The 27,261-nt window shown below is 40.2% G+C and overlaps 1 protein-coding gene across 3 annotated transcripts in view; it reads left to right on the top strand.

Moving 5' to 3' along the window:
• The window catches only part of SCHIP1 (schwannomin interacting protein 1), a 114,805-nt gene that overhangs the window by 10,005 nt on the left and 77,539 nt on the right, over positions 1-27,261 (top strand). The window contains exon 1 of one of the 3 annotated variants that reach the window (XM_073359541.1): positions 3,271-3,496. The exons of the other annotated variants lie outside the window; for them this stretch is intronic. Within the exon in view, the coding sequence (XP_073215642.1) occupies positions 3,458-3,496 (39 nt within the window). The 5' untranslated portion in view covers positions 3,271-3,457. Of the gene's footprint in view, positions 1-3,270; positions 3,497-27,261 lie in introns of those variants that run through there. 3 annotated transcript variants of the gene reach the window in all.

Below are 27,261 nucleotides of genomic sequence, written 5' to 3'. Positions count from 1 at the left end.
ATAATTTCATCAGCTGCTACTGACTTGAAAGTTGCGCTGTCTCAAATTTTTCATAACATTTTGCTAGGTTGGGGATGCATGTGAAAGTGTTAAGTTGGCAAACTCATCACATTCATTTGTTTCTTTTGGGGACAGCTCTTCTAACTGCAGCATTAATTCCATATTGAAGAGAGACTGCCCTTCTGTAAACCAATTCTAACTTGCCTAGATCATGCTTTGGATTTGTGGGTTGCTTTAGACACTTCTTAAGCGTCTTAGACCTTCATCTGATAAAGAAATTATATCTTTTCAGAAGATACTTAATGCTCAGAACATTCCTTCACAACTATTTTGGACTAATCTCATCATCCAGGTGCTGGAAATCTGCTGCCAATATTTCTTCTTTACTCTCTTTTCAATTACTGAGTCTTAGCTGCATTAGAAAGAATACCAAACATGTCATGACATGATTTATGGTACTTAGTATCTGTTGTATTACAACCTTCTTTTGTGAATAGGAAGCAATCCCCTTCTATTTGCAGCCTCAGTAATGGTTCTTACAGAGTTAGCATTAATGGGCTTAATACCATTTTTTCATCCTGTCTCTCTGAACAATAGCTACGATCAAGAGCGTATTTTCTGAAACTGATACAATGTGTATTTCATAGTCTCTAAAAGCCTGAAAAAACTAGTAAATTGACTTAGCAAGATGACTTTTACCTTTTAAAAATGACTCTTGCGCTTGAGGTGATTGCTGGATTGATGGCACTAGAAAATGAATTCTGGTGTCCATGGAACAGATTTACAGTGGGCAATGGTAACACAAGCTTATCTTTTCAGCCCCTGCGACTGTTCCTCAATGCAGATCTGCAGTAGCTTCCTGTAGGGCTTAAGAGGGTGCTGCATTCTCCATGCCCCTTTTCATCCACTCAGCCTTTCAACTCTTCTTATGTACGCTGTCAAGAAGAATGCTGGATATGGCGCTTTGTGATGTGAATATACTTGTTCACTACAAACTAAACCGAAACACACCAGTTAACTCCATGCAGATCACTGACAATAACAGTTTGGTTACTACTTAATTTAGCAGGATTTGAACATAAGAATGGCCATACTGGGTCAGACCAGTCCATCTAGTACGGTATCCTGTCTTCTGACAGTGGCTAATGCCAGATTCTTCCAAGGGAATGAACAGAACAGGGCTATTATCTAGAGATCCATCTCCTGTCATCCAGTCCCAGCATCTGGCATTCAGAGGCTTAGAGACACCCAGAGCATAGGGTTACATCCCTAACCATCTTGGCTAATTGCCATTGATGGACCTATCCTCCAGGAATTTACCTAATTCGTTTTTTAACCCAGGTATACTTTTGGCTTTCACACCATCCCATGGCATTGAGTTCCACGGGTTGCCTGTGCATTGTGTGAAGAAGAATTTCCTTATGTTTGTTTTAAACCTGCTGCTTAATTTCATTGGGTGATTTCTGGTTCTTGTGTTGTGTGAAGGGGTAAAATACCACTTCCTTATTCACTTTCTCCACACCATTCATAATTTTGTAGACCTCCATCATATCCCCCCTTATTAGTCTCTTTTCTAACCTGAACAGTCAGTCTTTTTAATCTCTCCTCATACAGAAGCTGTTCTACACCCCTAATCATTTTTGTTGTCCTTCTCTGTTATTTTGTAATTCTAATATCTTTTTTTGAGATGGGGCAACCAGAACTGCATGCAGTATTCAAGGTGATAGTGTACCAGGGATTTATATAATGGTGTTATATTTTCTGTCTTCTTATCTATCCCTTCCCTAATGGTTCTTAACTTTGATAGCATTTTGGACTTCTACTTCCATTGAGCAGATCTTTTCTGAGAGCTATTCACAATGACTCCAAGAGCTCTTTCCTGAGTGGTAACAGCTAATTCATTTTGATGCCCCCAGTCACCCAGTTTTGAGTTGGGGAAGTAGTGGGTTTTAAGGAGAGGCAGACTGGCTCTGAAAGGAGACTTTAGGCATAGGGGGTGCACAGAGGAGTACCTGCACACATACAAGATTGCCAGGAGGAAATAAGGGAATAATTAGGTAGGTGCCTTGGAATGTGTGAAAGGGATGAGCAAGGGTGCCTTCATACTTTACAGTTTTCAGAGTAGCAGCCATGTTAGTCTGTATCCGCAAAAAGAACAGGAGTACTTGTGGCACCTTAGAGACTAACTAATAAATTTGTTAGTCTCTAAGGTGCCACAAGTACTCCTGTTCTTTTTTCATACTTTACAGTCAGGCTATCAGAAAGTGCTGGGTGGACCAGCAGCCCTTTCTGCTGGGGAGAGAAAGTGGAAGTTGGAATTTTATTTGTCCGCCTAGCTCAGTTACATAACACAGTGTTACTGCAATGGGGGGAAAATGTCAATTTAATCTGGGGAAGTTGTCCACATTATGCACACAGTAACACTTGATTTGTGTACATGTGCAGTGACAGATCTTTGACTCTAAACAAGAAGTCTCTATGGTCTCTGGGAGCTTGAGTTGTTCTGCTATTAATGTTTTGTTTGCTCACTGCTTGGAGGGAGGAACATTTAATAGTTTGGAAGCATGGGAACAACATGCTGGACTCTTCCATGCTTATAAAGTGTGCACTTGTCAGTTTTTTGCCCAGGAAAACTTAACACAAACATGTTCTTTCCTCCACCTTTACCAGTAGACAAGTTCATTTTGAAAATGAGCATCTGATTTAAAATACTGAGCTGTAACATCTTTCTACCTATATTGCCCCTGAAACTTAAGAGCACAACAGGATGAATATTGAATGACTGTCTCCCTTCATTTGATCACTTTTATAGGAGCTATCATTTCATTTCATTTAATTAATTAATTTAATAATTTAACTTTTCAAAAATTGATTTAATGAGCAGTTTTGAGCTGTGAAAATGATTATCTTGGCAAGAGAGCTTCACAGAGCACAGTCAGTATTTGTTTTGTCTTAGTTGACAGCAAAAATGAATATTTTCATTAGCCTGAAAAAATATTATGTCTTTAACCAAACAATAGGTTGCTTGCTTTGCATGGCTTATTTTACAGATGTAATTGGTTGTAATAACTGATGTGATGTGATGTAATGGTTGATACATCATTGATTCATTCGCAGCATAATGTGGCAAAGTGACAGTGTACCTTGGCCACTTTCCACCCAGCTCAAAGGTTAGATGAGGCTGGCAAAGTATTAATAATTTGACCAGAAAGTGCATTGTCATTTAGCTAAGAAAACACTCTAATATGCGATGTAAAGTTTTTTGAAGACCATTTCGAATTCCATAGATTCAAAGGATGTTTTTTGTGACAGCAGTTCGGGAAGATCACTATAGTTACTCAGTTCAGCTCAAAGTTTTGTTGCCATTACAGAGGCTGTCATTAATGAAAGTGTATGTGGGATAGCAAAAAGTTTTGATAAATGGCTGTTCTGTATATGAGTACTCAACACATATATTATGGATACAAATAAGTTGGCTGCGCTCCATAATCGTTGGGTAAGTTAATATTTCGTACAGTATGTAGAGATTGTGCAGACTGTGAGTTTAGCTAACAATAAATGTCTTTTTTAATATGCTTGTTTGTGGTAGGGAAACTGCTACTCTTATAGTTGAAATAGTTGGAAGGAAAGTAACTGAGTTCAAGGATTTATACTTGGTATAGAAATTAGCAGCATACTAAAATCTTGTATTCTAAAAAAGAAAATAGTAAAATGTATTCTAAAAACAAATCTAACAGTTCATTTCACCAAAGCAGACTCTATTTTGTGTCAGGGAAAAGCCTACTTCAGAAGTATACTTTCTTTGTTGTAATTTTTGGAACCAAGATGTTTTATAGTCTAGTATCTTGGGGGGGGGGGGAACACCTCAATGTTTCTTTCAACTTTCACTTAAATGTAAGCAAGTATCTTTTGTTGGGACAGCAGTAGGAAGAAAAAATATACACTTGAGATGATAATATTTATGCATCTGGCACTTCAAAGTCAGCTACAATAAATGAAAGAGTTAGGGATTTTAATACTCATAACTGACACATGCTGCATATAACCATTATTTTTAGTGTTGAAGGGAAACATTTGGTGTGAAAAAGAAATATTAACTTTCTGCCTTTCAGCAAAATAGTATGGGAAATGTAACACCTTGCATTATAGAAAATTAGAATATAGAATCTAAGATAGTTATCTTATAAAAGCTATTTTGTAAACTAAGGATAGTATTGAAAAGTATAAAAAGAGAGGTCTGTTTATTCAAGGTAGCATAAAACATCTTCTGAATTGAGGAATGAACTTTCCAAATTCCAGGCTCGGTCCATACCAGATAAAATCACATGACCAGGGCAAATGAGTTTGCTGCTAACAAAGATTGTCAATAATAAATATAAGATTTTCCATGCCCAAAGTCTTCCGTGTATATAATACAATAAATATTGCAGACAAAAAGGAATTTGGCCCGAGTGCAATTAGAGAGAAGATACTAAACGGGGCCAAAACATAAATTCATAATCTCCCTCCAACTGTATTAAACAAGAAATAACAGCCTCCCATCAAATACTTAAAAAAAAAAAAAAGAGAGAGAGAGAGCGAGAGCCTCAACCAGAATGATGGTACAGAGTTGGTCTGGCATATATCCAGAAGGAAAGCAAGTGGAGAAGACCCTGCTTTCTTCAACACTCCAGAACAGGACAGTCATCAAATCCGAAACAAGTCACTCATTGCTGCCACAGCAACAGAATTTAGGGCAGGTAGACAGTTCCTCAGATAGACAGGTTCTTTTTAAAATGGTATTAGTAAGACTCTGAAAAGCCTAACATATAAGGTATCAATTAGAATGACAACAGCAAAGCAAAAAGAATGATTTTATTTTTCTCTTGTTACTACAAAGCTGATTTAAATTCAGTAACTGATGCTTCTGGTGATCTATTTCTGCTAGTTAGAAAAAATAAAGAGCAAGGCTTGTATAGTGATTATTTTCAAGGTTTGGTTAGAAACAAGGTCAAAAATCAAATTTATGTATTAGTTTTCTGAGTTGGACAGATGTCTTTATTTCTCAGTTTCTCTTTCTTCTAACTACGAGAAAATATTACAATAGTATTTTTGTTGAGAGTTTTTGTGTTTGACATCAAAGGAACAAAACCATTTATTCTTCATCACATGAAGGTCACAGAGCTGTTACAATGCGTATTTCTGCCTGCTTGGGGACTAGATCTGCTGGTCACTGGCAGCAAGGGAATGCTTTGCCACCTGAAGTTCCAGCCAGTTTTCACCACCTCCTTAGCATCGGGTGGCTCAGCCAGGGCTTCCTGCTGCAGAGCTTTTCTGATGGAAATCCCAGTCATGTCCTAGGGCTGCATATGCCTTTTGGGGAGTTTCGCCCCTCAACTTCGCTTCCCCTTCTCAGATGCTGCTGTAGCTAATGCCCATGCAGGCTTCAGGGAAAGAGGTAGGCCACAGAAGCCAAAAGCATAAGGAAAAGGCTGTCTCCTGCTCCAGCCCCTTACTTATTAGAAATCTTGGCCATCTGTGGGCAAATGGCGGTTTTCTCTCCATCAGCCCACTCACCTCTGTAGGCGTAGGAAGTAGAGGTTCGGGGAGTGCTGCAGCACCCCCAGGCTTTGCACCCGGTGTCCCAGCTGCCAGCCCTGTGTCCCTGCTGCAAGAGGTCCCAGCTCCTGGCCTCGCTGCTGCCCAGGGGCTCCACTGGCAGCCCTGGGTCCCACTTGGCCACTGGCCCCAGGTCCTGCTCAGCTGCGGGTCCTGCTCGGCTGCCGGCCCTGCATGCGGGGTCCTGGCTGCCAGCTCAGGGTCCTGTCCAGCTGCTGGGGCACTGGTGGCTCCGCTACCAGCACCCGGGGGTTCCGCTGCTGGCCCCGCATGTGGGGTCCCGGCTGCCAGCCCCATGCCCGGAGCTCCGCACCCACTCCTAGCTGTGGCCCCAGCCTCCTCTGCCTTACCCGTGTCCATGTCCCCACCTCCCAGATCCACAGCCCTGCTCCCGACGCCAGCTCAAGGGGGTGGTGAGGGGTGCAGACCGGGGCAAGAGGGATGCATCTCAGCACCCCCACTACAAAAACGGCTCCAGTGCCACTGCCCCCCACTGGGTAGGATAAGAACCAGGAATGACTGGAGAGTCTGGCTGTGATGGGCAAGATGTCTTGGAAGTCCTGCATGGGTGGGGTTGCCTCAGTCTGCCTCCCATGCAGAAAGGGCAGAAAAGGAGGCAAGTAGGATTGGAAAAGCTGGCAAAAGGTGTAAAAATGCTGAGGCCACTGCAAACCCCACAGATCCCCAGAGCAGTACTTGGGAGTTTGTGCTACTGCCCCACTTGTTTCAGAACCCAGTGGATCAAGAGTCAGACAAATCGGCAGGCTTAGTAGCGAGTCCTTAGAGCCCCCAGCATGCCCTTGATTACAGAGCTCAGCTTCCTCCTCGCTCTCTGCTTTGCCTCAGGCCATGAAGTGAGGGGTGGAAGTGGGCTTTGGACACAGCCAACAGCAGAAAGAGCTGTATGGGCTCTCAGGCCCAGTTGTCTCCCTCCAGTTAATAGGCCTCCCAGTTAAAAGGCTTTCCTACTGATATTGCAGGCTGAGGCTTCCAGGGGAAATGCAGCCTCATATGGCCTGTATGGATCCTGTGTCTGAGAGAACTTTCCACTGCTCCCCCGGACTATACAAAGACAGGAAGGAGAGAGCAGCAATGATAATGTTTAAACTATTCTGGCTAAAGAGACTATGGTTCTCAAGACTGATTAACCTAACATTCAACCTCCCAAAGCCTTTACCTCATGGACGAGCTCTGCTGTAGCAAAGACTTATTCTGCACCCCAGACAAGTTCAAAACTTGGATTAGGTGATTTCTACTCTTGTCGACCCTAGAAAGAAGCCAACTAACAGAACTTAGTTCTAGCAGCTGATGCAAAGTCTGTGGTTTATCTACCATGTTACAAGTCTTGTGTTTCTCCCAGAATACTGAATTATGGGTGTATTGGAGTGTCCAGGCTAAAAGGTTGTCTCAGCACTATCATGTTCTCCGCCGATTCAGGAAACTTAAATTGTCTACAAATTCTGATATTAAATGCTTCCTTATGGCAACTCCCATGATTCAGTCCCAGAACAAAACTTTGGAACCTCATTCTGAATCTTCCTGTAAGCGTTCAATTGGAGTAGTTCTGAAAGTGTCATACTTCCAGTCCATTAAAGTAGTCTTCCCAATAGCCACTATTTCCTATCAGGTGAGATTTTGAAGTTCAGAGCTTTCTCTGAGGCCCACTATTATACTTTTTATTCACACAAGTCATCCTCACAGGTGTCTTGTCAGCTTTCATTGCCCAGTAAACTTAATTTTTTATCACAGGAGTCAAGAAATGCTCTTCCATCTCTCAGATTTCTTTAGAAGCACTGGGCAAGTGCTATGGTACGCTACGTTGAGAGAAGTTAGGAGGTCCATGTGGCCATCAATTCACCAAATTGGTCTTCAGTCTTCAGCCAATTCTATTTTTCTGCAGAAATCATCTTCCTGCTGTCATATTCTAATAAGGGGAACACAGAGGATATATAACTCACCTTGTTTTGGATATCCATATTTAAAGGATTATCCTACTTCCCACCCTGGAAGCACACTTCTGTGAAAATCTCAGTGTAACAAATCTGTGGACCTCAGTATAATGAGACATAGAAAAATGCATTGAAACTTACCTGAAAACTTCCTTTCTTCAAATAATGAGGTCCACAGATCCAGCCACCCTGGAAACAAAGGGGTAATTCAGAGTCAGAGATGGATCTTGACATCCAAAGATTCAGGTTTATTTTGTTAGGGAAAATTATCCCTTTGCTGTGCAATAGGAAAACATTGTTTATCTCCCGCCCCCCCCCCCCCCCCCAAAGTTCAGTTAACACAATCTCTTATTTAGGAAAGAAGGATGGAATTATCCTGGAAGCTTTTGCACCTGGAATTAACTCTAATGGGGCAGGGAATTCTTTGGGATTGCCAGTGACTGACAGCTCTGGTTCTGCAAGCAAGATGAAGTATGCAGTACAATGGATTAGTGGACCTTATTACTCAAGGAAAGGATACTTTTCAGATGAGCTTGGGTGTGAGTCACCTTATTCTGTACTTTTAGCTGCTTTTAAGAACTTCCTCTGTAAATATGTTACTTACAGTTATTAGGACTGCTGTAGGTCTGTAGGACTGAACCAAGTAAAGAACCCCACCTTGATTAGAATTAATAAAAATATTTGATCAAGAGGTCCTAAAATTTTGGGAAATATTGGTAAAGGAGTGGGAGGGTTCCAGGCTCAGCAAATTTGAGAGCTAGTGCAATAGGGGCCTAAATCTGGAATAAATGTATCAATGTTGATTGGCCCATAATAATGCAATAATCTTAATAAGATCCACTAAGAAAGCTCTTATTGGCAAATGCAGCACAATACTGTTCCACACTTTATTTCATATATTACTCTTGGGGGAAGTCTGTACCAACAAAATTCTGCACACAATATTTTAAAATACTGCATATTTTATTTGTCAAAGTAACACAATGTAATCATGTCAGTTTCAATTATTTTGGTAATTTATTTCAAAATACCTGTCAGCAAGTATGGCTGTAGCAATAAAGACCAAAAACATTCACAAAATGTGTATTTCACAAATAGATTCCTTACTAGGCATATTTAATACAGAACTTTGCATAATTCATTTAAACTACAATACAGAAACATATTTCCTTACTCCTCCGAAGTGCAAAGGCTTGGGGGGGTCAGGGGTAATGGAGGAGCTGAGGGAGAGGGAAGTAGCTGGGAGTGAACCTGGAGGGTTGTTAGGTGTGGGTGGGAGAAGTATGGATCAGAGTCGGTTTTTTTCAGGGGGAGGGAGAGATGGTTAGGAAGTTGGGGAGCCTCCCCCATGCAGATCCGGGGTGACCTCTAGCCTCTCCCATTCAGTCAGGCATATCTGCCCCCATCCCCGTGTGTCCCTGCACCCTCCCTTCCATTCAGCCCCTGGCTCAATGTTGTCACTGCACTAGCTCCTGAGCCTGCACCCCAGTCTGTCTCTCCCAGTAGTCCTTCTGAACTTCAGTCTGTGATCCCTCTCATGTGCCCCACTCTGACCACCTGGTGTCTCCTCACCTGGCCCTGCTGTGAGGAATGCAGCCTCTCCGGCTGGCTACCCTCTCCTTGGCACCACAGCAGTCCCTCGTGCGTGAAAAATGTGACTTCGGTGACTCTCCAGCAGAATCTATATTCTGCAGAGAAAAAAAATCTGCGGGGGACATGAATTCTTCGCACGTGCATTGGTGCAGAATTTCCCCCAAGAGTAGTATATTTGCGAAGGGTGGGCCGTAATGGCATCAGTTGGAGTTTCTCCTGAGATGGGATACGTGCTGCATGTCAGCTATCCATGAGAGATATTTTACTCATTTGCCTTATTTTCATTTTTCCTCCTGAGCCCTGTGAACACTAATGATTATGTCATTGCTGTCTCTAGTACAGCTCTACCATTGCTGGAAAAGGGATACACAATTTTCTAGTGTAAACTTTGTCATTGAGGGAAGCCCCATGGAGACTGGCTAGTCTATCAGTCATGTCTAAGGTGATTTTACAAAAAATTCCCACCATTGCTAACATGAGTGACGTGAACACTTGTGTAACACTGGTATTCACGACAGAAGGGTTTTTTGTTTTATAAATTTTTTCTTGATAGAACACAAGAAGCAATAAATTTTGTTTCCTCTGGGCTGCACATTTTAAATTGTTCTCCTCCTGAGCCATTGTCTTCTGTGTATGTGAGAGGGAGAAAGTACGTGCATAAAAATATAACTTTTTCCCCCTTCAGTTTACTAAAATAATGAACTTCCCATGTGGTACATTTCAGCCCTTGTTAAAATGATAAAAGTAAGCAGACAGTCAGAATACCTCATCATTAGAGGAATAGTTTGTTACAATGGAATCATTTAATGTTTGTCAGCTGAGATTGCAGAGACCACTAGTTGTGTCAGGAGCTCCATCAGTAGTATTGTTTCCCCGTCTTAAATCTAACTTCTCAGTGAAATCCTAGAATGAAGAAAAACGGAAATGTTTACTTCTCACCTGAAGTATCTTCTGAATGTCCTTATTTGGGAAAAGTACTTGAAATTTTCTTTTTCCCCTGGAAAAACAAGGAAAATATAGAAGGGAAAAACAAACTATCCCTTTCATATCCAGTGCAGGCTACCTAGCAGAGACCCAAATTTGAGCCAAACATTTTGCTATATGATGATTAAGCCCTCTTTAAGAATATATAAGGTTTCTAAAGTACAAAATATCACCTTGAGTTTTCAGACCCTTATCTGAGCAATCCCATTGAAATAAATGGGACTACTCAACGAGATGTTTGGAGACACTCACTAAGCTTTAGTGTCTTATGCTTATGGCATCTATACAAGTTGCTGTATTTTAAAAAAAACATACTGAGTAATTTTAATTTCTGTATTATATTTTTAATTTGGTGATTTTAAAATAAAAACCAGTTACTGCACCACAGAAATGTAAATTAATGGTTTTTCATATTAAAGTTGTGTTACCTTGAGATGAAATTTTTCATTCGCTTCTATATAACTGTGTAGTGATTAAATATTGATCAAGGAGAATGAAGTGGTGACAATCGGAGGCCCAGTCTGTGATAAAAGCTGATGTGTGTTAAGATGGATGTAAATAAATCCCTGCAGAGCTATAATCTTTTTGGTTGAGGGGAAAAATGTGTGTTAGCGGTAGAATTTCCAGGAGCAGTAGTAAAATGAAGTCAAACCATACACACCCATAACACTATAAAAATAACCTGTTTTCATTTTGACTAAAGGATACTTTGTTGCCAAGTAAAGGATTTAAATAACAAAACAAGGATTTTCCTTCTGATTAACAAGTATGGCCTCTGAAGCCTATGTTAGGTCTTGTCTTGCAAAATTAAAATATTCTCGTGCAAAAATTAGAACATGAGATTTAAAAATATTTCAATTCAAAATTTAAATTAAATGGAAGTTGCTTGTAGGGCAATATTTGAAATAACTTAGATTTCAGTTTTTAATTACAAACACCTCAGAGCGTCTTGTTAATAAAAGTGTGGAGTGAGTATTTCAAACTCTTTACATTTGTAATGACGAACAGTTTTTTCATAAGAAATGTGTTTTTACTGAAAAACTGATATTTTTATTGGAATGAGCGAGGGGAAAAGTCACAATTTTATGCCACTATGACAGGGGTGGCCAACCTGAGCCTGAGAAGGAGCCAGAATTTACCAATGTACATTGCCAAAGAGCTACAGAAATACATCAGCAGCCCCCATCAGCTCCCAGTGCCGACTGGCAACCCTGCCAATCAGCGCCTCCCCCTCCCTCCCCGCACCTCCCAATCAGCTGTTTTGTGGCATGCAGGAGGCTCTGGGGGGGAGGGGGAGGAGTGAGGGCACGGCAGGCTCGGGGAGGGGGCAGGAAGGCGTGGAGTGGGGGCAGGGCCTGTGGCAGAGCCGGGGTTGAGCACCCCCCAGCACACTGGAAAGTTGGCGCCTGTAGCTCCAACCCTGGAGTCGGTGCCTAGACAAGGAGCCGCGTATTAACTTCTGAAGAGCCGCATGTGGCTCAGGAGCCACAGGTTGGCCACCCCTGCATTATGAAATCCCAGTTCAGTATATGAAAATAATTACTCTTTTTAAAAATAGTTGAAAGAAAATCTGACTCTTCTAGTTCCTGCTTGTTGCTCAGTATAGCTGTTTTCTTTTATAAAATAAATGTTTGTTTATACTGATCAGATTGCGTGAATATCCTGACACTTGTTCCTGTAGACTGAGGATGGATACATGACGACGCTTATGATTAGGTCGTTCTAGACAAATGTAGCAGCAGTGTAGACACCAGCTACATGATACAGTAGTATCTTTCCAAGTGTGGCTAAAGTATTCTAATAATGGCATTAAAATGTTTTGAATGTTGATCTTCATCAGGGTGGATTTGATTTAAATCACTAGTCAGGAAGACTGGATTTAATCATAGATTTCTACATAAAAGTGCATTCTTGTAAACCTTAATACATATACAATCTTAATACATAACCTTAATAACTCCGAGATAGATGTAGGTTTCATTTTTAGAAGTTACACACTATAAATTTTTAAGTGATTTATTTTGAAAATTTTTCAGATTAGTTTTACAGCTATATCAGAAAATGAATGATTGTTTGGTTATTTCATTTACCAAAGGTAATTGAAGCAGATGCTTCACCTCCCAGTGACTTCATAAATATCCCCAATTCAACAGGTTAATCATTAATATTTGGAGGATTTTCTTTCCATTCTATTTGAAGGAGAACATCACCAGACAGACATTTAAATTGTTTTATTTAACTAAAACAATGCTATGTATTCTGGATTTTTTTCTTCAACAGCAAATATATAATATTTTAACAAAACAAGCATATGAATTTTTGAATTTAGTTAAACATTCAAGTTTTTTTTAAATCAGGTTTGTTTTTGTTAAAATTGTTTTTAACTAGAATAGTTTAATGAAATATTTTAAAAAAACAAACAAAAATAAAATCGACTGTCAGCCAGGTCAACATGAGAAACTTAAAATATTGGCTTCTGCAGTTAACTCAATCATCTTCACCTTCATTTTCCTGTTTGTTCATAATCTGGAAAAGAAAAACAAGCTTTCCTGCTTTTTCAGGTCTCAAACAATTTCTCAATTTGGAATGAATTAATCCAAAGGAAGAAAATATTCTGTCTACGCCAGCAGAAGAAGCTACTGCTGTTAAAAGTGAGATTATCACTTCAACAGTCTCTGAATCCAGTGCTTAAATGACTTCCACCAGTTCACTGGTGTGACTTTCTTTAAAACATCATCCACAGACATATACTTCTTGAATGGTTCACCCTTAGCTCTGAAGTTTATTATAGTTGGCATTATGGAGGGATGATTGCTGGATGTCCATGTCATAGCCAACTCCTCTTCTTCAGCAATTAAGGTTTGACCCTGGTACCAGGCACTGAGTATATTTGTAAGAAAATGAGCTGGAGATCATGCTTGTCCCATTTGTTTTTTTTTTTAATGCTTGGAATTTAACTCTGTCATTGCATATTTCTCTTTTTAAGATGTCAGTCAGTTCCTTCCAAATTTCAGCAGCGTCAGCAATAAAACAGCTATTTCCCTGCATTTTGTTCAAGGCTACAGAAATAGGCTTCAGGGTACTCAGCATGTGTTCAACATTTCTCTTAAGCCCAATGTTGAGAACTTTGGCTGTGACAGTGCCATCTATTTTGTTCACAAACTGTCATCAGATTAGGCCACTTCTTGATATAATGCTCAAAACAGTCCACTACTGAGTTCCATCGCACATCTTGTGGGAGAGTTAGCTTGGTTCCTCCCACTTTTTTTTAGAGCAGCTGCTGCAAAGCGGTTGTTACGGAAGTATTTTGCAATTTCAACTACATTAACCTTTATTTCTGGAACACTGAAGTCTTTGGCTAGGAGGTACATCAAATGAGCATTGCAACCGTATGTTATTAGCTTGGGACTTTCTTCTAAATAATTTCTTCTCATCTTGGATACATTTGCAACATTGTCATTATACAATGACAATATATATGCAATATATATGCAACATTATAAAACATTATAATAACACTTTATTATAGCTTTTACTGCTGCTACTTGTAAGTATTCTGCTGTGTGCGTCTTTCCTGATGTATCGATTGTTTCTGTAAGGAAGACATTCCCTTCTTCTGTTGTCACACAAGCACGTGCAATAGGATCATTGTGGACATAGCTCCACCCATCAAGACTCAGGTTAACATATTTACCCTCTAGACCTTTTTGCACACTGCTCAATTTCTCTTTCATACCCTTTATCCAGCAATTTGCCTGCAACATCTGCTCAGTTGGGTAGACTGTATCCTGGTCTTAATGACTGAACCATATTAATGAAGTGTGGGTTCTCAATCAAACAGAAAGGAGAGTGTGTTGCATAAAGAAACCTGGCAATTATTTCATCAATTACCTCTTTTTGTAATCTGCTGGTTCTTATCACAAACTTATCTATGGTTGTTTCTGGATGGTGGAGACTTTTTTTCTTATTGCTACAGGTGATATACTGTGGCTATGTGACATACATGATGTGACTGAAACACTATCATTGGCAGATAACTCTAAAACTATAGAAAATTATGGTGATCTTGAAGGTGGATAGTCTTCAGAATCCTGTATGTTGAGGATGGATTCTCCTAAACAAAATAAGTCAATGCAGTTATTTAATTATTATTACCATACTGCTCATTTAGTGTTACTCATTGCATTCACTGACACTCAGTACTACTTTAAAGATGAAATTGGAAAAGGAAGATCTGCCTATTTCAGCTATTTATTTTTTATCACAACTGCATCTAAAATGGTAGTACTATAGAGTAATAACTATATTTTTTGCTCAAACATGAGAATTCAAGAGTAGGTCAGAAGGAAGACAGGCAGTCCTTAAGAAAGAAGTATGAAATAAAAAAGTTTACCAACCTGAAGATCCTGCATGTTCAGACATTCCATTCATCATCTTCAACACAGCTTCCTCCTGAGAAGGAACACTTCTCATGATGCTGTTTCATTCGGGCAACCAGGTCTTGTATTTCTTTGTTGCGCTCTTTGCATTTTGCACACATGCCTGTCTTACCCACAGGTAGAGGAACTTCATTAAAATATTCCCGAACGGGGTCTCTTTTATGGCCTGCTGCCATTATAGGTTTTCCCTTCTAGTGAGAGAATGGTATGGTAGATCTCAAACCAATGAAGGCTACACTCAGAAAGACCTCAAGACTTCTGGAGTATGCTGCTCAGTTTCACTTTTGTTTCTACTGCCTGTCCCTCCCTTCTCACATTTATCTCCAGACTTCTTCTCCTTGTCCAGATCTATTCCACCCCCAACAATCTTTTCTATTCATTGAACTTTTTGAATCTTTGCACTTTTAGAGAGAGGTAAGGGATTGACTCTGTGTACACAAATTTGCAGAGGGACAATAGGGTTGAGGTCTGTTATTTTTCACCTCTATACAATATTTATTTATTTTAAAACATTTTTTCTGTTAACAAGCATGTTATCTCTGGAGACACAAATCCACAGTTTGAGAACTGCAAAATTAAGCATCTCTGATGCTATCTTCTAGACTGAGCCCCATTGGGTAGAGAGAAAGATTAATATATACAGAAGCCGCTGTAACCCGAAAAGATTGGGTCCCTAATCCATGAACTATTGGAACTCATTTACAAAACTTTTTCTTAAACATGACATGAATATATTGTCTCTTACTATAGAATTAGAATTTGTAATCCCTATTCCATGATGAGACATTGTAGCTCAAAGATATATCTGAATTAAAGCTATTTTTGATAGGTTTTTTCCTCAAAAAACATTTTATCAAGAAAATCCAATTTAAATAAAAAACCCCGTTTTTTTTATTTAAAAAAACATTGCTTTTTATCCAACCTGATCTTCATATAATTTAGTGTTTGGGCTTGTCTACACGAACAGTTGGTCCACAGTATCGGGGGGTAGCCGTGTTAGTCTGTATCCACAGAAACAACGAGGAGTCCAGCGGCACCTTAAAAACTAACATTTATTTGGGCATAAGCTTTCGTGGGTAAAAAACCCACTTCTTCAGTAACATCCCAGGCAGGACGTGAAACCCTTCTCCACTGGGCTAACGATGTCCCCTCACACTGACCAGTCTGTGATCCTTGCTGTGAGGGAGCTGGCATACAGCTTGTAGATGGTGGAGCAGAGGGAGATGGGCCTCCAGTTGCCGGGGTCATCTTGTTCACCTTTTTTGTGGACGAGCACTGCGGAACTAATTGCATTTGTTGAAGACGGTGGCAAGCACCAAACAGCCGGGGTCTCGCTTCTTCAGCAGGTGTTTTTGGTCCTCGTCAGCCTTGCCAACACCTCCTGTGGGGAAAAATCTTGCTCCAAGTCCTCTGTGAGGTTGATCCAGGGTAGCAGGAAAAGGCACTCTGGATGTTGCACGTTGGTCTGGGCTGAAGAAGTGGGTTTTTTACCCATGAAAGCTTATGCCCAAATAAATCTGTTAGTCTTTAAGGTGCCACCGGACTCCTCATTGTTTTAGTTAGTCCACAGCAATCTGGAGTGAAAATCTATCCTGCACTAGTTTGCAGTGCACTAATTATCCATTTGAACCCTGCTGCCCTGCACTAACAGTTAGTAGTGCGCTTTGATCTACTCCCATTTCAGTATATTAGATCATGATGGGAAAATAATTTTCCTATAAATATTAGAAATGAACCTCAGGTTTGAAGATACTAGAGTATTCCTATTGTTCTGAGAGTTTCCTACTTTTCTGATGGTGTAAAGTGACAAACACTCTATCTTTTGTTTTTTACTATTCCCAAATTATGGAGGCATTTGAGTGTGACAGATGGGTCTTGGAGGTAGTAAATCTGGTTGACACCACCTGTTTTTGGCTTCTTGTTGGATGACTTGCAAATCCTCCTTTGAATGAAAAAATTACAGGAACATATTGTAACAAAGTATTTTAAAAGTTAAAGACGTGCTCATTCATATAAACTAAAGAGACCATCTAAAGTTCAAGGGGGTCAGTATGTCTGGATGGAAAGTACAGAGATGAGATCTAAATGTCTTTTAACTAGTAATTAGCAATAGTGAATAAAGAAAACTATAGAGAAGTGTGTAATTCTTTATGCATATAAAAGCTTGCTTCAGTGGTAGTGCATATGGTCCACAGAGAATAGAAATGCTTTTAGTAAGTTGTTAAAAATTTAATCTTAACTTTTTTTATTTAATGTAACTATTATATTGAGTTTATTAAAATGGGACGTGGGGAATATCAGCATAACGTATTTGTGTTTCTTACGTAGCCATTGCTACAGTGCATATAGTTGTACTGTATAGTTTTCTTGTCATGTAGTAATTTTACATCAAACTGTTCTTATCAATAACAAAAAACTTACCCACTTTATTTAATTCTTTATTGTATATGACCCTAATATTAAATGAATATTCAAATGTTCTAACATAGGTTCTTATACAAGATAGTTTCCCTTTTCTTTTCTCTCATTATTTTTCACATTCAATGTTGGAAAGACAGTTCTGTTAAAAGTGACTTGCAAATGAGGGGAAACAGTTTTGCCTCCCCCCTCTCTTCATGATGTGTAAGAAAAACCTGTTTTTTTTAATCTATTTTTTTCTAGTTTCTGTTGGCAAATGAAAAGAAAATAATATAGGGGTGGGGGAGGGGGTTAATACACTGATCACCTTTTAGCTTTTAAAAAAATCTGATTGCTTAAATCATCTATATGGGAAGGATGGAGATAGAATTAATTAATATTAATAGAATAATGTTCATTTTGTCTATTTATGGTCTTCAGGGCATGGGCCATATTGTAATTCAAAATCACAGAAGCATAGAAATGTAGGGCTGGAAAGGACCTCGAGGTCATCTAATCCATCCACCCCTACACCCTTCTTCCTCCATGCTGAGGCTCGATTAAGTATACCTGGACCGTCCCTGACAATTATTTTTCTAAGCTGTTCTTAAAAACCTCCAATGATGGGGTTTCCACAATGTCCCTTGATAACCTATTCCCGTACTTAACTATCCTTACTTAGAAAGTTTTGCCTCATATCTAACCTAAATCTCCCTTGCTGCAGATTATGCTGATTATTACTTGTCCTACTTTTGGTGGACATAGAAAACAACATGGTTGTATGCACAACGGGGTTTTGATCCTCACTGGGGTAGGGGTCAGAAGACCCAATATAAGGTGTGTGGGGGAAATGACAGACCTGTTAATTAAGCAGAAAGTCAGTCTTGCTCACTTTTAGCCAAAAAGCAGAAAGGAGGAGAGGGGTGAGTCTCGATAAAGCAAAATGAAATTATGCCGGCTTAGAGAAATTTTGACTCCACTGAAGTCAAAGGGAGTTTTGCCATTGACTTCAGTGGAAACAGGATTTTACTCCAAGTCTTAGGAAATTTTCCCAGCTTCTTGGTCGTCTGTAGAAGTGAAAGGGAGCAGAAAATCAGGGGAACATCCATGATCGTAAGTCAGTGGTAGGTGCAGTGCAGAGATCAGGGACCTGGTAATCCTTCTGTTTTTAAGACCTTTTGGAAAAATGTTTCTTGTCAGGAGATTAAAATGACAAATATTTTTATTTTTCATATCACTTAAAGGAATCATGCACTTACTGCATTGAAGTTTACAATTCTGTTTGACATGCAGGAATGTGCTATTGCTATATTTATTTTGTGAAGTTTCCATAAGAAACTCGAAAAGTAGACTGATGTCTCAATATTACTGTGGTGGTAGTGGTTCTACATACATATGTACGGTATGTTTAAAAATATTTAACTAATGTTTCAATACCAAATGCTTCTATAATAAGTATTTTTCCTGGGGTGGGGGCAGGGATGGAATTGTATTTAAATTGACCATAAATATATTTTGTTTATTATTCTGTATTTTTAAAGGAGGCTTCTTGGTAACTATTTTTACCTTGATTTAAGAACTGGACTAGGCAAAATAGCAAACCCCATAGAAATATCCCAGGCACCTGGGACAAAATCCTGGCTTCATTCAGATCAATGAAAGTTGCCATTGACTTGAATGAGGACAGGATCTCCCTCTACCCCCAGCCCAGAGGTGATGACTGGTAGTCAAAGACACTTTTAATTTGTTTTAGAGTGTTCAGACATTTGAGGGTAATAACCCAACTAGCCTTGGCAGAAATTACTACTGATTAATGCGTTTAGATGCAGAAGTAGAGAAAAATGGAGAGAAAAGAGTAAAATGTATGGTGTGGAGAAATATCCTGGCCTCTTTGAGAGTCTTGAATCCAGTGTCATCCTCAGTTTCTGGCTAAATTAATGATCTGCTAAGATACTGCAGTGTGATCTAAAATTTTCTACAGCACAATCCTATACCGGAAATAAACAAAACAGTACTTTGAAAAAACTTGTTACTAAGTCAGCTCTTTCTGTTGCATTGCTGTTGACCTCATTAATCACTAATGGTATAAGGCTCCCCATCTCTGGAATTTAGAGGCAATTTAGTGGTGTGGCTGGAGGCTTCAGGACTAAGCCCTGCCCTTCAGATCAGGCCACCAGATTTTTCTATCTTCTGGTCATTTTATTTTAGAACTTTAATTTTTATTTCATGCAGTGGCAATATATAATCTTTCTTTCTCCTTTCCCAGATCTGGTATTGGCACTATGTTGGCTTTAGCCATCTGAATCCACCACTCCCAGTGCTTCCCTTCTAGGACTTCTCTGCCCTCACTCAGGTGTGGCAGAACTGTCCTGCAAACACCACGTTAAATCTAAGTAGTGCTATGTGAGGTTCCAAGGCTCTACAGAGAGTGCCCTGCTTGTTCGCATCCAGCCCAGCCACCCCCACACCTCTTCCTTGCCACGGTACAGGGCTCAGAGTTAGAACCAACATACAATGCAGAAAAGCCCCAATCTGGAGCTTCTGAGCATTTTGGAAGAGAGTCTAAGGATGAGGAGGACATAATCCAGCCAACTCAGAGAGTACTTCCCACTAGAGATCTGGGCTGGAAGGGGAAGAAATCCTGAAGGGATCCAAAGTCTGTCCTGTTCCTTCTCAAGATGCTGGATATGTGTCCTCAGCTTCCCAGTGAAAAGAAGCAGGACTTCTTCAAGCCAGGATAAATAGTGTGCTGCCTGAGCCCTGTGAACAGTCAGCAGAAGTACCATACCTGAATCACTTTAAAACAAACAAAAAAAAACCTTGCAGGATTTTTCTAGGACAGGATGCCAGTTGCTTGCAAGGACCTCATCAATATTAACAAGCATTACTAGATGCACAGTTTCCTATAGGCATCTACTTTACGGACATCAGAACATCCACATAAGGACTTCTGTTTAAAACCAAGTGTTAAACTAAGATGTTATGAGCTATCTTTGTTTTTATATAAGTTTTGGAAATATAAGTTTGCTGCAGCAGCAGCTGTATTGGTGAAAAACAAACAAACCTTCAGAAGGAATTTCTTTCAAAAAGATTCTTCGTAGACCATAAGAGTGAGGATGCAAAGTCTCAGCTAGATCCGTTCAGACCAAAGATTTGTCATGTAGTTAGTAAGGAAGACCTTCTTGGTGTTAAGCAAGTGGCTTATTGTCTAGGTAGCTGATTCTTGCTTGGAGTGAGACATATCATAGAAATGTAGGTCTGGAAGGGACCGTGATAAGTCATCAAGTCCAGCCTCCTGTGCTGAGGCAGAACCAGGTAAACCTAGACCATCCCTGACAGGTGTTTGTCCAACCTGTTTTTAAAAACCTCCAGTGATAATGGAGATTCTACAGCCTCCTTTGGAAGCTGATTCCAGAGCTTAACTACCCTTATAGTTAGAATTTTTTCCCTAATATCTAACCTAAATCTCCCTTGCTGCATATTAATCCATTACTACTTGTCCTACCTTCAGTGGACATGGAGAATAATTGACCTCAGTCCTCTTTATAACAGCCCTTAATGTTTTTGAAGATGGTTGTCAGGTTCTCCCCCCGTTCCCCTCAGTCTTCTTTTCTCAAGACTAGACATGCTCAGTTTTTAATCTTTTCTCAAAGATCATATTTTCTAAATCTTTCATCATTTGTGTTACTCTCCTCAGGACACTCTCCAGTTTGTCCATATCCTTCATAAAGTGTTGTGCCCAGAATTAGGCACAGTACTCCAACTGAGACCTCACCAGTGACAAGTAGAGGGGGACAGTTACCTCTTGTGTCTTACATATGACATTCCTGTTAATATAGCTCAGAATATTTGCCTTTTTTGCAACTGCATCATGTTGTTGCCTCATAGTCCATTTGTGATCCACTATAACCCACAGTTCCTTTTTCAGCAGTACTACGACCTACCCAGTTATTTCCCATTTTGTAGCTGTGCATTTGATATTTTAGTTGCTAAGTGAAGTACTTTGCGTTTTTCTTTATTGAATTTCATCTTGTTGAACTCAGACCAGTTTTCTACTTTGTCAAGGTAATTTTGAATCCAATCCTGTTCTCCAAAGTGCTTGCAACCTCTCCCAGCTTGATGTCATCTCCAAATTTTATAAGCATACTCTCCACTCCATTATCTAAGTCATTAATGAACACATTGACTAGTCAGCCCCAGAACTGACCCCTGCAGGACCCTATCTAATACATCTCTCACCCCCCCCCCACAAGTTATACAATGAACCATTGATAACTACTCTTTGAGTATGGTCTTTTAACCAGTTGCATAACCACTTTATAATTTCATCTAGACCACATTTCCCTAGTTGGCTTATGAGAATGTCATTTGGGACTGTGTCAAAAGCCTTACTAAAAATCAAGATATATCCCCTCTATGGATTCCCCCTTATGCACTAAGCCAGCAGTCCTCACAAAGAAGGAAATTAGGTTGGTTTGGCTTGATTTGTTCTTCTCAAATCCACATGGGCTATTCTTTATATTATCCTCTGTGTGCTTACAAATTGATTGTTTAATAATTTATCCCAATATCTTTCCAGGTATCACAGACTGACTGGTCTATAATTCCCTAGATCCTCTTTGTTCCCCATTTTTAAAGATAGGTAGTATGTTTCCCCTTCTCCGGTCCTCTGAGGCATCATCTGTCCTCCTGAGCTCTTGAAGATAATTTCTAATAGTTCCAAGATTGCTTCAGCTAGTGGCTCAAATCCCTAAGACGAATTTCATCAGGCCATGCTGACTTGCATATATGTAACTTATCTAAATATTCTTTAGCCTGTTCGTTCCCTATTTTGGATTGCATTCCTTCCATGTTGTTGTTTATAGTAATTGTGTTGGTCACCATTATCTTTTTTAGTGAAGACTGAAGCAAAATAGGCATTAAATCCTTCAGCCTTCTTGATGTCATCAGTGGTTAGCTCTCTTTCCCTGCTAAGTAGTGGACCTATGCTTTATTTCATCTTTCTCTTGCTCCTAATGTATTGAAAGAACCTCTTATTGCCTTTTCCTGTCCTGTGGTAGGTGTAATTAATTTTGTGCTGTAGCCTTTCTGATTTTAACCGTACATATCCCATATATCTTGGGTTCTGCCCTGGTCAAACCCTTGATGTGATTTGTTACTAGAGCATTGGCTTCTAATTTGCTGGCTTCAAGGAATTTGTAATATACCCATGAATAGCAGTAAATCATCCTAAACGGATATGTTGTGCGTCCAAATTTACAGATGAGGAACTTTTTGGGTAAAGAGAAATTAGTAGCTGAGAGAGCAGATAGGCCTGAACCCTCATTATCAGAACTAGCATAGCAATCCATTGGTCACTGTTAACACCAACAGTAATAAAGAAATGGCTGCTCTCCTAGCAGAGGATGAAATCTGGACCAGAAGCTTCCAATGAAACCTAGATAAAATGTTTTCCAAACCAACAAAATCCTCAGCATAACAAAGATAAAATGAGTGTTTGTGTATGAGAGCTCAATTCCTGTACAAGACTCTTCTTTCTGATCCACCCTCTGTACCCAGAGTCTTAAGAAACAGCTGGCATTAGTCACAGCAAGGCTCAGTTTGCAAGTTATGCACCTATCCCTATTCAGACAACACACTGATCAGTGCCCATTCATAATTTAACAGCTGCTGGAAAAGGATTCATACCCACCAGTTGTTTAAAAATGAAGAAGAGCCTTTGATTTCCACTACAGAGAATTGCTTACTGAGGGATAAAATAGACTTGGTTCTGGCTATAATGTTACCTTGCTATAAATGGTAAAGATTTGTAAAGATCCAAAGCTTCATTGCATGAGTCATTTTCTGGCAGTGGTCATCTGTAGCCAGTTATAGGCGGTGGCTAGGATTGCTGGTGTAGAGAAGTGTAGTTCAGCAGAGACTCTCCATTAGCCCCTTTTGTATTTTGCTATCTAGACAGAACTCAACCAGGAAATTTCTTTCATTGACTTGGTCAAGTTATGTTTCTGGTGCCAGGGAAACAGACTCTTTGAGGCAGGCACTTCCTCTTTGTTTGTTCTGTGCACAGTACAATGGGGCCCTCACATCTAGATGGTACCATAATACAAATATTATAATCACCGAGTTCTGGTGATCTCAGCTACTGAGTGTTGGTTGGAATCCTACAATCAGGCACCATAAAAATATGAGTACAACCCAGCGTTGTATAGATAGTCATATCAGACTATTTGAGTGTCCACAGCTGCTCAGATTATACAAGTCTGTGGCTGGCCTTCCAAGTCACCATTAACTCCAAAGGGCAGGTTTGGGAATTTGTTCCTCTCTCTCTCTCCAAGAATCATGCTCCTGTGGTCATGAGGAAAAGATGGTTGTTATAGCTCCAGAAACTTCTGTCCAAGGTTAAGTTCCTTTTTCTACAATTCCTGTGCGTAGCTCTCCCATCATTTTGTTCTGACTCAGCATTCTTTGAGAGTTCTGGCATTCCTAGCGCTCTGGGGTCCTGATCTATGACTAGAGCTCCCAGGCAGTACAGTAATACAAATTCATAATAATATCCCAAGAATACAGGAGGTACATATGAATTTATACCCAGTTTATCTCATTCCATCGAAAATGCCAAGGCCTTAGGGTCACAAAAAGTTGCTACAGGCAAGAAGTTAAAATCCTGCTCCAGTTGGCATGCTAGTCATCTGGGAAACTTCTCAGAAGTCCCTAGGGCCTTGGGGGGAAGGGGCGGATGAGCCTCATCAGGGGAAAAATTGCAGAGTAAGTTTCCATTCTTCCTCAGAGGCATCCTTTGGTAGGAAGATGCTACCAGGTTGGTTCCCACATAACTCCTCAGTTTACAAAGCTCTTGCTTGATTTGGGGGAAACTTATATTCTCGCCTATTATTCTACTATGATAATTAAAACTCTGCTTATCCTTTCCCTCATACTTCTGTGATTCACTGCTCAGTACTTTCCATTAGTAACGAATGAGGATAGAAGCTGTGCAACAGATAATTTTCTATCAGATAAGAAAATTTTCATTGGTTTCAGAGTAACAGCTGTGTTAGTCTGTATTCGCAAAAAGAAAAGGAGTACTTGTGGCACCTTAGAGACTAACCAATTAATTTGAGCATGAGCTTTCGTGAGCTACAGCTCACTTCATCGGATGTGAGCTGTAGCTCACGAAAGCTCATGCTCAGATAAATTGGTTAGTCTCTAAGGTGCCACAAGTACTCCTTTTCTTTTTGAAAATTTTCATTGTGTTAATAACATCTGTTTTCATTCAGTTCATGCTCGTGGTCTTACTGGTAAGTGACCAAAATACACACCGAAATTTTCCTTAAAGGGAGACGAGACCTGGACGCACAATTTTCTTAAGCTTATATACCAAGTTGTTGTCTTGATGCTAATAATAAGTTGGTGGAGTGTTTCTAACAGCTGTGGAAGGACCTTTCCGGTGACCTGAGCTGAAGGGGTGGGGCTCAGTCCATAGTTCTGATCAGGAAACAAATGTCTCATTCTGACCTGGTTTGGTGAATAAGCATGAAAATCACCTGTTGCCCAAAAGGGTGGAAATCATAATGAGGAGCTGCTGATGTTCCACACTGAGATGAAAATTTTTTTTTAGTGAATACATTTCACATTCTGGGACACTTGAATTAAAGGAATCAAGGCTACAGAAATAAAAATATTGTCAGGATTGAAATGTTTTTGCAATGCAGTTTGTAAAGCAGCTTTTTTCGCCCCATGTTGTAGTCCAGTATTTGTATTTGCAGTAGAACTTCCTAGCTTTTGTTGCCCTTCCTTGTGGTGTTTGATCTCCGAATTGGTTTTTAAGAATGTTTGTGTGTTTAAAGCCTTGATCATCCTGTTTAATCATCCTCATTTTGTTGCCACTGTAAAATGCACTGAAATTTTTAATGAAATCTGAGCATTATACTCTGTGTGGGCTTTATATTGAAATACAAAAAGAGTTTGAAATGTCAAACATAGCATTCATTTTTGTTATGTTCTAGCCTTAGTGGGTTGCAGTCATTTTGACAGAAGATACCTCTTAGCATAAAGAAAAGGAGTACTTGTGGCACCTTAGAGACTAACCAATTTATTTGAGCATAAGCTTTTGTGAGCTACAGCTCACTTAATCGGATGCATACTGTGGAAAGTGCAGAAGATCTTTTTATACACACAAAGCATGAAAAAATACCTTCCCCCACCCCACTCTCCTGCTGGTAATAGCTTATCTAAAGTGATCACTCTCCTTACAATGTGTATGATAATCAAGTTGGGCCATTTCCAGCACAAATCCAGGTTTTCTCACCCCCCCTCCCCCAAACCCACTCTCCTGCTCGTAATAGCTTATCTAAAGTGACCACTCTCCTTACAATGACAGGTTTCAGAGTAACAGCCGTGTTAGTCTGTATTCGCAAAAAGAAAAGGAGTACTTGTGGCACCTTAGAGACTAACCAATTTATTTGAGCATAAGCTTTCGTGAGCTACAGCTCACTTCATCGGATGCCTATATATATCTATATATATCTCCCAGGTATATTCTATCTACTACCCAAGATCCATAAACCTGGAAATCCTGGGCGCCCCATCATCTCAGGCATTGGCACCCTGACAGCAGGATTGCCTGGTTATGTAGACTTCCTCCTCAGGCCCTACACTACCAGCACTCCCAGCTATCTTCGAGACACCACTGACTTCCTGAGGAAACTACAATCCGTCGGTGATCTTCCTGATAACACCATCCTGGCCACTATGGATATAGAAGCCCTCTACATCAACATTCCACACAAAGATAGACTACAAGCCGTCAAGAACACTATCCCCGATAATGTCACGGCTAACCTGGTGGCTGAACTTTGTGACTTTGTCCTTACCCATAACTATTTTACATTTGGGGACAATGTATACCTTCAGATCAGCGGCACTGCTATGGGTACCCGCATGGCCCCACAGTATGCCAACATTTTTATGGCTGACTTAGAACAACGCTTCCTCAGCTCTCGTCCCCTAACGCCCCTACTCTACTTGCGCTATATTGATGACATCTTCATCATCTGGACCCATAGAAAAGAAGCCCTTGAGGAATTCCACCATGATTTCAACAATTTCCATCCCACCATCAACCTCAGCCTGGACCAGTCCACACAAGCGATCCACTTCCTGGACACTACAGTGCTAATAAACGATGGTCACATAAACACCACCCTATACCAGAAACCTACTGACCGCTATTCCTACCTACATGCCTCCAGCTTTCACCCTGACCACACCACACGATCCATCATCTACAGCCAAGCTCTGCGATACAACCTCATTTCTCCAACCCCTCAGACAAAGACAGACACCTACAAGATCTCTATCAAGCATTCTTACAACTACAGTACCCACCTGTGGAAGTGAAGAAACAGATTGATAGAGCCAGAAGAGTTCCCAGAAGTCACCTACTACAGGACAGGCCTAACAAAGAAAATAACAGAACGCCACTAGCCGTCACCTTCAGCCCGCAACTAAAACCCCTCCAACGCATTATTAAGGATCTACAACCTATCCTGAAGGATGACCCAACACACTCATAAATCTTGGGAGAACAGGCCAGTCCTTGCCTACAGACAGCCCCGTAACCTGAAGCAAATACTCACCAGCAACCACATACCACACAACAGAACCACTAACCCAGGAACCTATCCTTGCAACAAAGCCTGTTGCCAACTGTGCCCACATATCTATTCAGGGGACACCATCACAGCGCCTAATAACATCAGCCACACTATCAGAGGCTCATTCACCTGCACATCCACCAATGTGATATATGCCATCATGTGCCAGCAATGCCCCTCTGCCATGTACATTGATCAAACTGGACAGTCTCTACGTAAAAGAATAAATGGACACAAATCAGATGTCAAGAATTATAACATTCATAAACATAATTATAACATTCAGTCGGAGAACACTTCAATCTCTCTGGTCACGCGATTACAGACATGAAAGTTGCGATATTACAACAAAAAATCTTCAAATCCAGACTCCAGCGAGAAACTGTTGAATTGGAATTCATTTGCAAATTGGATACAATTAACTTAGGTTACCTTGCATAATGACTTAGCCACTCCCAGTCTCTATTCAATCCTATTTCCCATTGTTTTTTCCTACTCCCACCCCAGACGTTCTTGTTAAACCCTGGATTTGTGCTGGAAATGGCCCACCTTGATTATCATGCACATTGTAAGGAGAGTGGTCACTTTAGATAAGCTATTACCAGCAGGAGAGTGGGGTGGGGGAAGGTATTTTTTCATGCTTTGTGT

This window comes from Lepidochelys kempii, chromosome 9, assembly GCF_965140265.1.
Source record: "Lepidochelys kempii isolate rLepKem1 chromosome 9, rLepKem1.hap2, whole genome shotgun sequence".
Classification (NCBI taxonomy): domain Eukaryota; kingdom Metazoa; phylum Chordata; order Testudines; family Cheloniidae; genus Lepidochelys; species Lepidochelys kempii.
This window is presented reverse-complemented; position numbering and strand designations above follow the sequence as displayed.